The sequence below is a fragment of the Astyanax mexicanus genome, chromosome 19, assembly GCF_023375975.1.
Source record: "Astyanax mexicanus isolate ESR-SI-001 chromosome 19, AstMex3_surface, whole genome shotgun sequence".
Taxonomy (NCBI): Eukaryota; Metazoa; Chordata; class Actinopteri; order Characiformes; family Acestrorhamphidae; genus Astyanax; species Astyanax mexicanus.
In genome coordinates, this window is record NC_064426.1 from 23,643,932 (window position 1) to 23,660,093 (window position 16,162).

Here is a 16,162-nt window from a genome sequence, read left to right on the forward strand (position 1 = left end):
CAGCAAATAGAAAAACGCGCTGCAAATAGAACCACAACACAACGGAAGTGAGTCACAACACAACGGAATTTTCCCGGGGGACCTTAAAAGATGCTGTACCAGCTGTATACAAAGGACAATAAGTGGCAAACAAGCTTCTGAAAAGTAAGTTATGTTTATTACCTGTGATTACCACGGTTGTGTGCATATTATTAAAAGTTCTGCTTCACAAAACGCCTTGTTTGCCACTTATTGTCCTTTGTACACATAGTGAAGTCCGAGACGTTACTGAAGACGCAGCTTAGCTGGTACAGTATCTTTTAAGGTCCCCAGTGAGGTTGTCAGTTTGTTAAAATTAAAGAAATTCTTTTCCAGAGCAGTATGTTGGTCTGGGCCTGCTATCAGGGAATGGGCAGGGCTGGCTTGCACCATATGTAAACCTAGCTATTGTAGTGGGCGTGGCTTTATGTGGTCATAGTATTATAGAGACATGCGTTTTGCAATTGCAGTAAATGTAGCTATTATAGTGGGCGTGTCTTTTGTGTGTATGTTCTGATTTTGCTCTGATTGGTGGGCGTGTCCTCTTGAAAAGTCATGTGTGATTGGTCGGTCTGCTCTACTGGGTATAACTCTCTCTCCCTCGCGCGCAGAAGAGTCCCAGAAGAGTCCGGCCCCCTCTTCGCGCGCTTCCCCGCCCCTTTTTAATACCACGCGCGTTTTCTTCCCTGGCTCACACACCTACATACACCTACACACATCCACACACGCACGCAGCGCGATGAAGAGCAGCGCCGAGCCGTCGCCATGCGCACCGGGCTGCCGAGGACCGCCTGCTGCCTGCTGCCGCTCACCATCGCCCTCTGCGCGCTGTTTGCGCACGCAGCAGCTTATTTCGGGTCAGTAGCCGGGCTGGACTGAATGTAGAGGGGGGTAAGATGGGTGAGGGGGTGAGAGGGGTCGATCTGGTGGCTTTTAGTCACTTTTGGGGGTTCGTGTCCGGTTTCTGGGATGCCGTTACGCGCGGGGAGCCTGGATACTCTGTGCGTAATTACGCACGTGTCCTTTAACCGCTTTTAACCACAGGTTTCAAGTCCTTACTTAAAGAAAACAGTCTGTGAGAGGTTGCTGGATTATTATTGTGTATTTGAAATGGAAAAGGGGAAAACGATCTCCACACAGTCGTGCCCCTGTGGTTTGCGCACTTGTCGTTGTCGGTTGTGTTTAGATTTGGTCAGAGTGCTGTTTTTTCCTGGTCTGAAGAGAGAGAGGGAAGTGCAGCAGGCTCTTCCCAGATGTTCCCTCAGCTGGTTTCTGGCAGCTCTACCTCATCATTAAGCTCCTACTCTGGCTTTCCTTCACAGAACATTACTGCCTAGATTAATGTGTGCTTTAGGGTTCTCCTGCGTCACGGATGCTGAAGTATTGATATTTTACTGGATATTTTTAGAAAAGCCACCACTCAGGAATGTGAGGAGGAGAGACGCTTCTGAATTGGTGTTTGGGACAAGTTTGGGTCAGTCTGTGAAACCATATAGCATTGGATATATTCGTTATTATTTTTATTATTAGCAGTAGTAGTAGTACTACGTAAGCCTGGATAAGTTGAATTAAAGATGATTTTTTAAATAATGTTTACTAAAAAACTTAAAAATTTAACTGATTTTCTTTTTGTTATATCAGTTCCTTTGCATGATAACTCTGTTTTCTATATATATTTGAAATACATAAATTATGCAGCTCTGGGAAAAAAATAAGAGTTCTCTTAAAAATGATGAGATGGATGATGACAAACCATCAAACCAAGCTGAACTGCTTCATTTTTTTAATTTATTTATTTTTTTAATTCATTTAAGTAAATGATTTATTGAAGTATTTAAGTAAATTCAACTAACTTATCTAGGCTTTAAGTGTAGCAGTGGTAATAGTATTTAGATATTGAGATATTAAGTATGCCAAAAAAGGTTCTTTGCCACAGTGAGGCCACAGAACAAACACTTTTTTAGTTAAAGTACATAAAACTCTAATAAATAAAACGGTTATAAATTAGATGTGAACAATACAACAATATTTATACACTATCTTGTCACATCCTTTTTTCATGTCTTGAGATAATCTCTATAATTCTATTAATTAGAAAATGTAATACTTCTAGTATTTCTCCTAGCCCTATTTTGACTATTTATCTATCAATATTTAATAACAATATAAGCTAGGACACCACACAGTTCCTATGCCTCCATGGGTTTGCATACACGATATGGACAAAGGTATTTGGACACCTACTCATTCATTCTTTTTAAATAAGGGGTATAAAAAAAGAGTTTTTCCTGCTTTCGTTGGAGTAACTGTTGGATATTGTGCTGTCTAGATAAGTTTTTATACTTTTTTAATACACTCCTCACCTCATTCCCACATCTCCTCACCTCATCCCACATCAAGTATTGCTCCACAGCTCAATTCTGGGGGGTTGCTAAGACTCTCTAGACTCTCTAGGCATTGGACATTGTTCAAAAAATATATATATATATATTTTTAAGAGGATCCTGTTCTATTGACAACACAAGCTGTGTGTGTGTGTTTCCAGCAGTGGGTGCAACTTAAAGAAGCTGAATGCATTCAAATATTTGGACATATAGTGTATGAAGCTAATTTTCCATCAGTAAATTTAGGAGCTATAGGAACACTCCAGTTACAGTTGAACTCTAAATTTAACTTGTACTCAATAATAAATTATTTGTCACACTGTATCCCCAGTATATTTCCATTGTGATAGAGGAATCCGTGTCGTAGTTGGTGGCTTAGATTTATGCTGACCTTCTGTAGAAATGCTGCTAGTCAAATTCAAGCATGCATTCAAAACACGTGAGCAAAATGACATGCATGCAAATCATTCACCAAGTGCACAAAAACGGAGGTGCTTTTTAACTTCTAATACCAGGACTGACCAACTTCTACTCTGGGTTACATCTAATGGTGGGTAGTAATTGAGCCAGGTTACCGAGTTTTGTGTACCTGGGGACCTACTTGCTTACCTGCTTAGTTAGTGATCATTGTTCTCCAATTTTTTTTAGACCACATTTGTTCCAGAAAAAGGAGAATAAAAGCAGGCTAAATGCAGTTTCTGTGCTGATAGACTGTGTCAAAATGTAGACACTTTTTTAATGAATGCATTTGGCTTCATTAAGTTTCATTCATTTTACAGACGCAGATGTGCTGTACTGCCTATTCCCTGGTGCAGATACATTTTAACCTATTGGCACTGTGCCTAATGCCAAGCATGGGATAGAGGGGTACAAAGACCCCCCAGTATTGGGATGTAAAACAGTGGAACTGCTGTGTTCTCTGGAATGATGGTGTTCCATCCAAAATTATTCTTGCATGAGTTGTGAAGGTCAATAATGCTCTTGTTGCTGGATGCAGTCAGATCCTCACAGGGATGTTCCAAAACCTATAAAGGAGAAAATCCAGTAGGCCTAGTGTTATGGTGTTGGGTGCAATTTTGTATAATGCAAGATGAGGTTTGGAGTTTATTACAGGCACTCTGACAGCCCAACGTTACATTATGAAGGTCCTGCAACCAGTGCGCTATTCCAACAGGACAATGCTTATATATGAAAATTATGTGAGATACTATTGGATGTGCTTTCAATACTTCACCCATACTTGTAAAATCTGCAGGACACCATTAGGAACCTCTACTAACTCTACCTCAACTCTATGCAGAGACATCTGTTTTAGTGTTCTTCCTTATAAAAAAATCATTGCTATATTTTAAGGATGAGTGTATACAGAACATGCGTAAATTTTGGTGCCTAGATAGTTTTTAGGACATTGCGTATAATGTTTTAACTTTGATGATGTTATGTTTCTTTGTTTCTCCAGCCTCACTGGTCGTGAGCCCCTTCTCTTCCTGCCCAGCCCTCATCCCTTGGAGCCCCCCGGCGGGAAAGCACATGTGAAGCAGTGTGAGCAGTTGAGCCTCACTCGCCGCCAGAAGCGAGTGTGCCGGAGGGAGCCCGGCCTGCCTGAGACCCTACGTGAGTCCGTCCGCCTCAGCCTGCTGGAGTGCCGCTACCAGTTCCGCAACGAGCGCTGGAACTGCAGCCTGGACGGGAGGGGCAGCCTGCTGAAGAGAGGTGAGTACTGAATTAAGAGCTAGTATTAAGAATAATCCTGTTTAACAAATCAATAAAAATAAAGTAAATCGAATGCAAGATTTAATCTCAAACCTCATTAAGGATATGATAATAACATTCACAAATTAAATGCAGAAATTGAAAAACGCAATGCAAATCTAAAGCCTTCTATTAATAAAGACCTAAAAATGTGTGCTAGCTTAAACCTGTTCATATGAAAGCAGCAGTCCCAGTACCTTTTTTCTTTTACATTAAAGCAGTAGTATTCTTGAGTTGGGAGAGGACAAAATATTCTATCAGAGTCCTTGCAAAACTTTGTCTCTACAAATTAGCACATTTACAAAAGATGAAATAACTTTTTTAGTTTTAAATTGAAGTGAGTGTATAAAGAATTTATTCCTAGTCATTTGGAGCATTTCACAAATTTGGACACAACACAAATTTTAAAAGGAAAAAAGAAAAAATGAGTTTTTGTCAGACAGTATATACTAAACATATGTATATATTATATTTATATATGATATTTTATTTGAATATTTTATGTACATTTATTTCATTTTAAGCAAATAATTTGTAAAGATTAGCCTACAGTATTAAATATTAAAAGGAAGGTTTTTAAGTATTTTATATATGATTTTATATGTACCCAATCAGCACAGAACAGATATTAGGTAACCCCAGTTAAGGAGGTGTGGTTTTAATTTAAATATGGGTGGGGCAATCTGCCCCTGGTCGTGAGGCCTGGCAGTCCTCTTGATCTATTTTTATCTAATGTGGAAGCGAGCCCGGCTGTGAGAGGAAGAGGGCGGCGTGAGTGCGGACTTTCATCTCTGACAAAGAAGAAAAAAAATTCTAGTCAAAATAACAATTAATTAGATCTAAATACACCCTAACGATGGGTTCCGGGGTAAGCAAACAACAGCGTTAAAAGGTCAGGTGGAGGATCGGCCTGCTGTGCCTAAAGCTTGTATGGTGCAAACGGCTGAAAACATAGACCAGCCTCAAAAGAACAACATAACAATTTAAACCTTCATCCCTTTTATACAAACAGCTTCAATTACCAGTGTTTGTTCTCTTAACAACAACAGCGTAACTATGCTTTGACTCCTGAACTGATTATTGACACTTGATGTGTCTTAAAATTTTAAACGTGACCTGGCAGCGTTTTGGACTTGTGTCATCTGGACATAATTTGTCAATCTATAGGTTGAATTTTTTTTAGCAATAGTTGTGATCATTCAACTTATTACAAAAATTGTATTGTATTGTCAAATATTCAAGATAAGACAAAATAAGACAAGATAACACTATTTTAAAAGTCGATTAATAAGAGTTTCAGCACAAAGATAAAATATAATAAAATACAATAAATTTTGAAATAAAATTGATCATAAAATATAATCAAATAAAATAGAGTACATTGTGCATCCTGACTGAAATGTATGCTTTGATCTACTTGCTAAAAGGAAATTTGTGAAAAATTACATTTTCAAAGTTTTTTTGTTATTGGGAAATTAAGTAATTAAAGTAAATCTTCTTATTTATTATTTTATGATCTTACATTTTAGTTTTAGTTTTTTCTTTTAGTTTTCCTTTTTTTTAATCTGTTTAGTTATTTGTTTACTCTTAATGTGTTATAATTGTTTTACTGTTATATATTTTTATTTTATTAGTCTCTATCGCACAGTTTTATAATTTTATTTATTTGTTTATGTATCATCTTTATAATTTAGTTTAACTAACTTAATTTTCCTGCTACATTTTTGAATATTAAATTTACACTATCAATCCTTTTGTTTGTATAACGCTTAGCTACACTGTAAATGAGAGTAACCTTTAATGAGTTCCAAGGTTGATTGATTGATAGATTGATTTTAAGACTTTATATTTTAGGAATGTTTTTATTTAGCCTATTTAATTATTAGTATACAAAAACTGCAGTACAGCAAGTAATTTTGTCGGTATTTCACTTTAATATAGACACTATAGCAAGTAAATAGACTAAATATGGTGTCATGCAGAAGGAAAGTCAAATGAAATAAGATTTTATAGTAATTCACGCTGTTTTCCCCCTCCAGCCTTTAAGGAGACGGCTTTCCTGCTGGCAGTGTCTTCAGCAGCCCTCTCGCATGCTCTGGCCAAAGCATGCAGCTCCGGGCGCATGGAGCGCTGCACGTGTGACGATTCTCCGGGTCTAGAGCAGCGTGAGGCGTGGCAGTGGGGGGTGTGCGGGGACAACGTGAAGTACAGCACCAAGTTCCTCAAAAAGTTCCTGGGGCAGAAGCGGGTCAGCAAGGACCTGCGGGCCCAGATCGATGCCCATAACATCAACGTGGGCATCCGGGTAAGTGCACCAGACCTGAACTCAATGTGTGCTTCTGCTCTGCAAAGGAATCGACAGTTCAAAACCATACACTGTAAATGTTAGAACAAGGGGTTTATTGTGATGGTTGCAATAACATTAAAATATCATATTTTCACTATAATGCATTTAGAAAACCTAGGCAGTAAGCATTTATTTGCTGAAAAAACATAAGCATTACTGTCAATAACACTTTACAATAAGGGAACATTAATTACCAGTAAAATGTGGCAACAAATTAGTAAATGACTAATTTGCTTTTGAGGGTGCCTATAACACTTTCCCCTACCCTTAGGCATGCATAGTAGGGCTAAGTGGTCGGGCAGAGGAGTGAAACAGGATTGGGCCAAACACTGCAGTTGTTGAGATAACAAAAAATCTTAATGCATCATGTTCCCATAATTTTTTTTTTTGTAAAAAGAGTTTTCTAAACAGTTTCTTTTCTTTATAGTGTAATTATGATATTATTACTTTTTATTTTTTTTTAAATAATGCCTCACGTCATTAGTAACAACATTTGTACAATTAAAATTGGTTAATATTTATTAATGTCTTAACTAGTGACAATTTAACCAAAGTTTATTACTATGATAAGTCCTGCTATTTGTGATCCTTATTTTAAAGTGCTACCAAATAAATGAGGACTACATTTGGTGTCACAGAGAAAGCAGCGACCACATGTCTAACCAAAATGTTCAGAAAACAACACATTCTTGTTTAAAATAAGGTACCTGTGCTGTTTCACAGGTAATACACATGTATTACTGAGATTATTAGCTTTTAAATTTTAAAGGCAGCCTAGGTGGCCTTCCTGTCTCTGTCCAACCTGATGTTGAGAACTTTTAGCGAAGCAAAACTTCCGTCCCACCTTCCCTTCCTCTGCTCTCAGTCATGTTCGGAAGGGTGCGGCTCTCTCTGCCAGCAGCCCAAGGAGACTTGTCTGAGTGGGGTGAGGCAGGCAGGCACCGGCCGGCTCTCTGGAGCCAGGTGTTTCTTCCTCTGGCCCAGGCTTGCTGCGGGGGCCCTCAGAAAATTAGAGGCCTCCCATCAGGACGATTATACCGTGAAGAGACCTCTGTAATATACGAGCATTTTTTCCACATAGTGTATGCCTCCCGCACGGCTGATCTGAGCACTGCTGCCACTGCACTCAAAAGACTTCCATAAATCCTCATAACATCTTCCACAACTCACTTGTAACCAGGAGACAAGCAGCCTCAGGGAAAGAGCGAGAGACATATACAGAAAGAGAGAGAGACATAGAGAGAGAGAGAGAGAGAGAGAGAGAGAGAGAGAGAGAAACACCGCACATAGAATGACAGTTAGAGAAGTCTCCGATTCTGCTTTTTGTCTGAAGGGCCCAAAACAAGTTAAAGTGGCTTGCTGAAGAGTTCTTGTTGTCTTCCCTTTCGTTCTTTCATTCCTATTCCAACCCTCCTGGATGGCCCTAGGGGGACCTCATACCTTTGCGGGGAATACTGTTGTATAGCCCCCCTCTTTCTCTTTTTCCATATCGCCCCAGAATCTCATCCTCAGCTCACGCCGAATTGCTAATGAGACCCTCTCCTGGCCCTGTATTTCCCAAACCAGTCGGGTACAAACTCTTGACAGCATATTAAAGTTGTGTTTGTGGGTTTTGACTGCCCATTCTTAAAAATAACGATGAATCAGTTTTGGTTCCATAAAGAGACATATCTTTAATAGCAATGTGATAAGTCTAAAGAACATTGACTTTAAAAAACAACATTCAACATTTACCAGATTTTACCAGCACAGTTAAGCCAACACACAAAATAACTCCTCCTTCTACTTATCCAGGTAGTGTTTTTATTACCTAGCCCAGTCCTTGATGTGCCTTTTGTGCTTAAATGCCTGCTGTGTACCATGTCACCATGCTGTCATGGACAAAGGCTGAAGAAATGCTATCGTAGCTGCTCACTGCTCTGTGGTTTTATTAGTGTTAGTCTTCCTATCACAGCCACAGATGGGTTAAATGGGGATATATTTCATTGTACTGCTGTGCAAAAACTATAAAACCAAAACATGTCTTTTCTGACTGACTCAACTACACTTGGAGAGTAAGGTTAAAATTGTGTAAAGTTAATTTTTCAACTTTTCCTAATTAGTGCTATCAGTAAGAGAAGAGGACATTCTTGGTGCTGATTACATTTCCCAGGAAAAAGACAAGCAAAGCAAGCATAAACTGGCTCGGATGAATTAAGGAAAAGATTGGGCTTAAATCTGCAGATGATAGAGAGTGTGAAGCTAGCGTCTAGTGGCACAGAGGCACATTTACCTCATCAGGCTCCTCAGTGCAAAGAGATCGAAGAACATAGAAGGAAAGACAGAAGGTCAGAAGTAAATGAAATGCACCGGCACAGTCCTTCTGCATCCATCATCTCCAACATATGCACCCACCACCAATAGCTCAAGGCTTAACCCAACACACGCCCCATCCCGGAATACACTAACCCCCTCCCAACGCCCACTCTCACACATAGCCTGCAGGAAAGTAACTTTCTGTCAGCTAGGAAGCCAAGATAAGATCTTTGCTAATGAATCAGTCTGATCAGGCTGCCAGGTCCCCATTTTTCTCTCATTGACAGTCTCCTCCTGTTTTTCACTTTCTTAGCAGGCCTTATTGCTCAATTCCTGGCAATTTTTTCTACTGCCTTGACCGTTTGTGATATACCTGCATTTCATTAACGTCAATAAATGACCTCAGCTTTAAGAAGAACTCACAAACCTCTCTCTCTCTCCCAGGCTGTAAAGAGTGGCCTAAAGACAACCTGCAAGTGCCACGGTGTCTCTGGTTCTTGCGCCGTACGAACGTGCTGGAAGCAGCTCTCACCGTTCCACGACACGGGCCGTCTGCTCAAGTTCCGCTACGACACGGCCGTGCGAGTCCTCAGCCTCACCAATGCCGCCACTGGAGAGACAGAACTGGCTGGCCCTCGCCGACAAGGAAATGGAGCAGGCCCCCGCGCCCGCCCAACGGACCTGGTGTTCTTGGAGGAGTCGCCCAGTTTCTGCCGGCCGTCCCGTTACTCCCCTGGCACGGCAGGACGCCCCTGTGCCAAAGACACAAGCTGCGGCAGCCTGTGTTGTGGCCGTGGCTACAACACTGCCCTGCGCCTCACCACACTGTCCTGCAACTGCCAGGTCCGCTGGTGCTGCCACGTGGAGTGCCAGACCTGCCTCCGGGAGGAGGAGGTGTATACCTGCAAGAAGCACTGAGACGCTGCATTCAAAACAGTCCTCTTATCACTGTTCTCTAAAGTGGATAAACAGAAGAACTATGTAGAACATAATTACCGGGAACTGAAATGATCCCTAACCACTATAACCCCCATCGAACTATCAGGTTCCCTGCATATAGGACACTTTTATATAGGGGACAAAATGGGTTCATATGATGCAGTGCATTATGAGTATTCAACTACCGTTAGGGTGCATTGCTTGTAGACTACTTTTTGTAGTGCGCTGTGGGATTGTGACGTAGCCCTATTTTTCTGGACACATTCCAAAAACCACTGTATTGTGAATAAGCCAGAAACAGATATCAGAAAGGACAACAGAGGGACAAAGGGAAAGAGATGGCCAAGAGAGCCAGAGAAGGATCAAGAAAAGAGAAAGGTAGAGAGACTTACAAGAAGATGAACAAGTAGAAAGGTGATGTGGGGATGAATGTGGGGATGACGGACAGTGAGTAGATAGAAACACAGAACGTGGTGAAGACAACAAGCGCAAGGCAGAAGTAAGTTGGGCGAACTTAGGAAGCCATTTGATCAAAGATAAATGGAAAAAAAGGTAGGGAATAAAACAAATAGTGTCATCCGCATTTGCAAACCAAAAAAATGGGGTGTGGCATCAAGTTTCCCAATCTCTGGCCTCTCAAACAAGTGTGGGCAACGTTGAACAAGGACCCCAAGGCATGGCTGACAAGATGCTCCTTGAAAAAGGAGTTGCACTCGTGATTGCTTCAAGTTGAGGAGAACCACTAACAGAGGTCTCAACAAGACCAACTGCCTCTTAACACTGCTTCTGCTGGCTGAACACACAGGTCAGAAAGAAATGGCCTTCTGGAAGCTCCAATGGGTTCCAGAGGAGACATGAATCATTTTGCAGGCGCAGCACCTTACAGTAGGTGCTGGAATGGATTAGACATTCTGAAAAAAACCCTAAAGACATGGACTTTGAGGGAGGACATGCCAGTGCCACAGTGATACACTTATTAGCCTGTCTGTCTATATGTCTGTATGTCTGCCTACATACCTGCCTGTCTACCTGCATAGCTGTCTTGCTGCAAGAATCAAAGGGTCCAATAAGGGTCCGATATTATGCTGAAATTATGAAGCACTTATAGTTGTGAATATTATGCAGATCATTTGCTCGGAGGGGGAGAAAGCTCTGGACCTGTGTCTTTAATTGTAAACAAAAGGCATTTTTAGTACTCTGAAAAGTAAAATCTAAAATAAAAATAAGCACATAAACAATTAAACATTCCCTAGTAAATAAATAGTATATATTTATAGTATAAAATTCATTGAGGAATGATGCATTGATTTGAGACAGTGGGTGTAAAAATGCCATTCAATCCACAGCCATGATATATATTGTTACTGTCACTCAAAAACTTTTTGTTGTAATTTAATTCAGTTGTTTTTGTTTTTACATGGTTTCAATGTGTTCAAATAATTAGCAAAACGTTTGAATGGCTATTATCTATTGTCACACAAATGCATTGTACCTTCACTTTTACGGATGTAAACTTTTTAATATGATGTGAATTAAGCTGTTTTATATATTGTTTTTTATAAATTTCATGATGAACAGACCAAAAGAAATGCTCCAAAATGGCTTGGAATAAAATATTTTTCCACTGACTTACATTTAAAGTTTTAAAGGTTATTCCTTCTCCAGTAAAGTTGATGTTTTGAAGATTTCTGGAGGTTTTTGCGTGACAGCAACAATTTAATCATGCTTAAGTGTTTAAAAGTGCTATGACCAGTGGCTCATCTGTGGTGGAATGCACAGGCCAGTACAGTGTGTTATTAGTCGGTGTGTGTGTGTGTGTGTGTGTGTCTGTGTGTATGATCCCTACAGCTGTGTAAGGTTTGTAAACATGTGCCTAGTTATTGTCGTGTCTTTATGCTGCACTTTCCCATCAAGGACAAATGAGTGCCTTTTCCCAGAACAACGATCACCCTCACTTTCCCTCCGTCAGGCCCGACTCGCTCTCATCTGAGCCCCTTTCATGTCCGTGAAGTCTTTGAAACGGCTTCATTCCACCCCCTTATTTTCCCTATTACCAATCAGAGAAAATAACAGCTCTTACTCTTCTGAAACACAGCGTTTCTCTCTGCCCCGGACTCCAAAGGTCAAACACGGACCGCCCAACCAGTCTTAGTCACGCAGCTCTGATTTAGGTTTTTTTTGTCCTTTTGAAAAAAAAAACATATATATATATAATTGTTGTTGCACAAAAACAATGTTGTTTCTTCATTTTTTTTTCATTTTTTAAACTTTTTGTCATTTTTTGAAGTTTTTTTGTGAAATTTTATTATGAAAGGTCAAATAGAAATGCTTCAAAATATTTTTTACATTGAATTCTTTTTACATTGATCTATTGCTGTAAAATTGCCATTTCTTTTCTGTCTTTTTTAATATTTTTAATTTGCTAATTGTTCTTTATTTTTTGCGTTCAGGATTAATTTACCAATAGAAACACCGTCCTTTCACATTTGTTACTTGTAAAATTGCCAGTTTGGATTTTTTTTTTGTGTGTGACATCAACAAATTTTAGATAATTGATGCCACTCAAAAACTTTGTTGTTCGCAGTTGTTCTTTACATTGTCAAAATAATGTATTAACCAATATAAATACGCCAAATTAATCAAATAGAATATTTTTTGTTGCTTTTTTTATTTTCTATTAATATTTTGACATAAACTAAAATGCCTTAATGCCTAAAATCTTAAAGAAGAATTTTGTATTTTTACTTTTTGACATTTTGAATCTGGCTGTTAATCCTTATTTTTGTCTTAATCTCTAATAAATGTACCAATAGAAATAGAAAGAAAATGAATGCCTTAAAATATAATTCCATTGAAAGATCTCCAGAAAAGTTGGCATTTTTGAGATACATGTGTTCGGTGTGACAGCAACAATTTAATATATTTGACTGTTTGTTTTTCCTTTATTAAATACTCAGACAGTGGGACAATATTACTGGAATCCGACCACATGGTTAAAGTGCTACTGGGTGACCCATTACTGCAGTCCAGCTCTGAAACCCTGCTGTTTTAATATTTCCCATAAGCATTAAAATTCATATGCAAGCATTTTCAACAGTTAAACATTATCGGACTCAAGTATGTGAGAGACTGTGTGCCTACTTGTGCAATACTAAGTGTGTGTGTGAGTGTGTGTGTGTGTTGCCTGGACAGGAAGAGAAACTCCAGTAAAATTGTCCACATCAATCAAGTTGAGGAAAGTCCAAGTTTCTAGTGTCATGGTTAGTGAACTGAGGCAGCTGGGACGTTAAAAGCAAGCGGTTAGCTTCTGAAGGAGACTTTAAAAAGCTACATGTAACATTTTTACATTTCAGTTTGATTACACTCATAAAAGACACCCATAAATCATTTGCAAGCATTGGTTTAATTGCTTCTAAGCTTTGCCTTTTTGTTTCATTAAACTGTTAAAGGCCTAAAGTGCTGGTGTATTAATTATGTATTGGGTCAATATCAGAATACTGTGCCTTTTGGACTTCAGATTTTTCATTCTATCCATTTTTCATCATATTTATAAGACAATCACTTTTATTTTCTGTCATGCATGCAATGAAACATTAGATCGTTTAGTCAAAATTGGCATTTTTGGAAAACATGGTTGACCTGTGATAAATATAAAGGGATTACACAAATATAGATTGTGATTACACTGATGTCAGAAGAAAAATATTTTTATTTATATGTTTAAAGAATTATTCAACTTTATCAGGCAGTATGGGTGGGCAACATGGCCCTAAAATATTAGCACAGTATTTGTGAACGTTTATATATATATAGTAATGTAACACCAAATATCTACTACCACATAGCTAAAATGCAGCATATTATTTATTAATTGCATACACACAATCAAAAGTAAATTCAGCAAACAGATAAACGATTACAAAATAGATTTTTCAAGATTATCGCTCGATTATTTTTTCATTATATTATTTATGATACGATATGGGACAACCCTACCAAAGCAGCACTATGGACATGACAAAGAAAACTGTATAAAATGTGCAAAATCTTCTTTACAATGAAAGTTATCATTTCTCTATATTTGTAATAATAATATGTTAATTTTGAGTCAATCTTGAAAAATGTATTGTTGGGCAGTGTTTATTTACTGTTTATATTAAATTTAAACAACTATATCCTATAGACATAATAGGCACGTTATGTTGATATTGACCCTGTAATTAAATAGTGATAGAGAGATATTCTGAATATCAGCAGTTAGGCAGCATTTCCGGTTTAATCACAATCTTGTAACACAGTGTGTGTACAGTAAGTGAGAGTTTGTGTTGTTGTAGACAAAGGGATACACCCATTGCTTGTTTCATTGAGGGAACACATGCAAATACCTTTAGCCACAGCCAAAGCACAGAACATCCCAGCTCCAGCCCTCCCTGATCTCCATCTAAAACACATACAGTGTTTATTTTATTGTATAATATCAGTGATCCACGCAGTAGTTTTGTGTCAGGGGGCTTTTTGACAGTATATATTTTTTTTTTTACGTTTTGCAAGGCACACTTTTTCCTGGGGGTATCTTGTGTTTCTCTACCTCACTTGGCTTACGGGGGGATTCAAATAATAAAGAAAAGTTGATATATTCCGTTCTCATATTTAAAACAAGAGCTTTTTATCCTAACTTAATATGCATTGTCTCTGACCTGGTGTATGGTGACCTTATGACCTTTTGTTTTACCTCTTTTGTGGCGTACTCCCGTATTTAAAAGTTACTGTATCAGACTCTAATAAAGATGATGTAAACCTTTGTAGAAACCGAGTTGTATTTTTTGGCTCCAGTGTTTTTCTCTCTCTCTCTCTCTCTCTCTATATATATATATATATATATATATATGGTTGAGCACCTGTCCTGAGCTCCTCACGTGAGGGACAGTGGTTTTAGTAAAATGAGCTCAGACTGCTGAGGAAGGGTACAGTGACCAACATCCCAAGCCTAAAGCTCTGTTCACACTGGAATGAAAGAGAATTTGAATCCAGTTTAGATTTAGATGGACACATAATGTAGTTGAAGGTGATACTCCTACTAATGAATGCATTCAGCTACACACTGTATATGTGCAAATGTACACAGCTTGTCTAGACACTGTACAGAAGAAATGCCAAAAGAATAGGACTCTCTGGATCAGAAATACATAAGCCTCACTAATGCCCCTGAGGCTGAATGCAATCAAAACCTTAAAGGAATGCTGCAAAATTAAATAGAAATTTCCTTGGCGCTATTGACAGAGTACAAACTTTAGTTAATGCCATAGACTTCAAAAGATTTTATATGAAAAAGCCAAAGAAATTATTTTGCTTGATTTTACACTGACATCTCAAAAGTTATGGGATAGCAGTGTGCAAAAATGTACCAAGTTTGTTACCTCAGGAGATGGACCACACCTGTATAAGTTCTGAGGTGGTATCTTGTGAGTGAGGTTTAAGCAAGGTCTGATTGTGTGTGCCAGATGGGAGAGACATTCCATTTCCAAAGTTGTGTGAGAATTTAGTATTCCTCGATCCACAGTCTCATGTGTGTTCCGGAAAACACAAGTGCGCCGCTGACTGAAAGGAACCTAGACAACAATTAATCGTCAGAGTCCATTCCTATAGGTGCGTGCAGCACGCATACACCCCTTCTCATTAAACACACACATGGATGCACTGCAGAGCACAAACCAGACTTTTAACTCAACAATAAACAGAATAAAGAATTGCTGAACCTTTAGATGAGCTGTTGGTGTACCTTTACAGCGTGAATGCGCAGGTCCATTTCCTCTGCCGAGATGTGCAAAGCACAGCGCTGTTAAGATACAAACGCGCCTGCACCTGAGGACACCTGCCACTTAAAGGGAATGGCAAGTGACACACTGTTTGCTTTATTTCCCATTATACCCAATGATTAATTAAGAGAATTAGTACAGTCATGCAAGGTGTATTTTTTGCACCCTCACGATACCAAAGACACACCAACACGCCCTAAATCCAGCTGCGCAATGCACAATTGACCGGTGCGCTATAGATCACTAAAATGGGGCCCTTATTCTTTTATTTAGATTTAAATACCCATTATTAATGTTTGGTTTTAAGAAGAAGAAAAGATGTGATTAATCATGATTAATCACATTATTTTGTTGTGAGTAATCCGATTAATTTTTCTATCGATTGGCACCACTAATAAAAACACAACTGAGCTAAAAGACACAGGCATTGAAATGGTAAATGTTCCACAATAAAGCATTGCCAATAAAACTGTATGCTCTGGAGCGGCCACAGAGTTGCCTTGAGGGGTTTAACAACCCTCTCTCCCCCCGCATTGAGCTGTAGAGCAGTGAAACCATGTTCTCTTGAATGATGGTGCTCAATCCAAAACTTCTGAGATGAGCTGGCGTCA

The 16,162-nt window shown here is 38.9% G+C and overlaps 2 protein-coding genes across 2 annotated transcripts in view; one reads left to right on the forward strand and one right to left on the reverse strand.

The window, feature by feature from the left end:
• arf2a (ADP-ribosylation factor 2a) overlaps positions 1-16,162 on the reverse strand; it is a 114,114-nt gene that overhangs the window by 30,222 nt on the left and 67,730 nt on the right. The gene's annotated exons all lie outside the window — the stretch shown is intronic.
• On the forward strand, positions 701-14,544 carry wnt9b (wingless-type MMTV integration site family, member 9B). The gene is made up of 4 exons (XM_007229944.4): positions 701-875; positions 3,862-4,115; positions 6,194-6,459; positions 9,241-14,544. The coding sequence occupies exons 1-4, from the start codon at positions 784-786 to the stop codon at positions 9,712-9,714; spliced, it is 1,086 nt and encodes a 361-aa protein (XP_007230006.2). The 5' UTR covers positions 701-783; the 3' UTR covers positions 9,715-14,544.

Excerpts from the sequence above, each read along its gene's own strand:
- wnt9b (XM_007229944.4), top strand. The coding sequence starts at position 784 with ATGCGCACCGGGCTGCCGAGGACCGCCTGCTGCCTGCTGCCGCTCACC. Across the intron at positions 4,116-6,193 it reads GGGCAGCCTGCTGAAGAGAG|CCTTTAAGGAGACGGCTTTC; the intron begins GTGAGTACTGAA and ends TTCCCCCTCCAG. Across the intron at positions 6,460-9,240 it reads ACATCAACGTGGGCATCCGG|GCTGTAAAGAGTGGCCTAAA; the intron begins GTAAGTGCACCA and ends TCTCTCTCCCAG.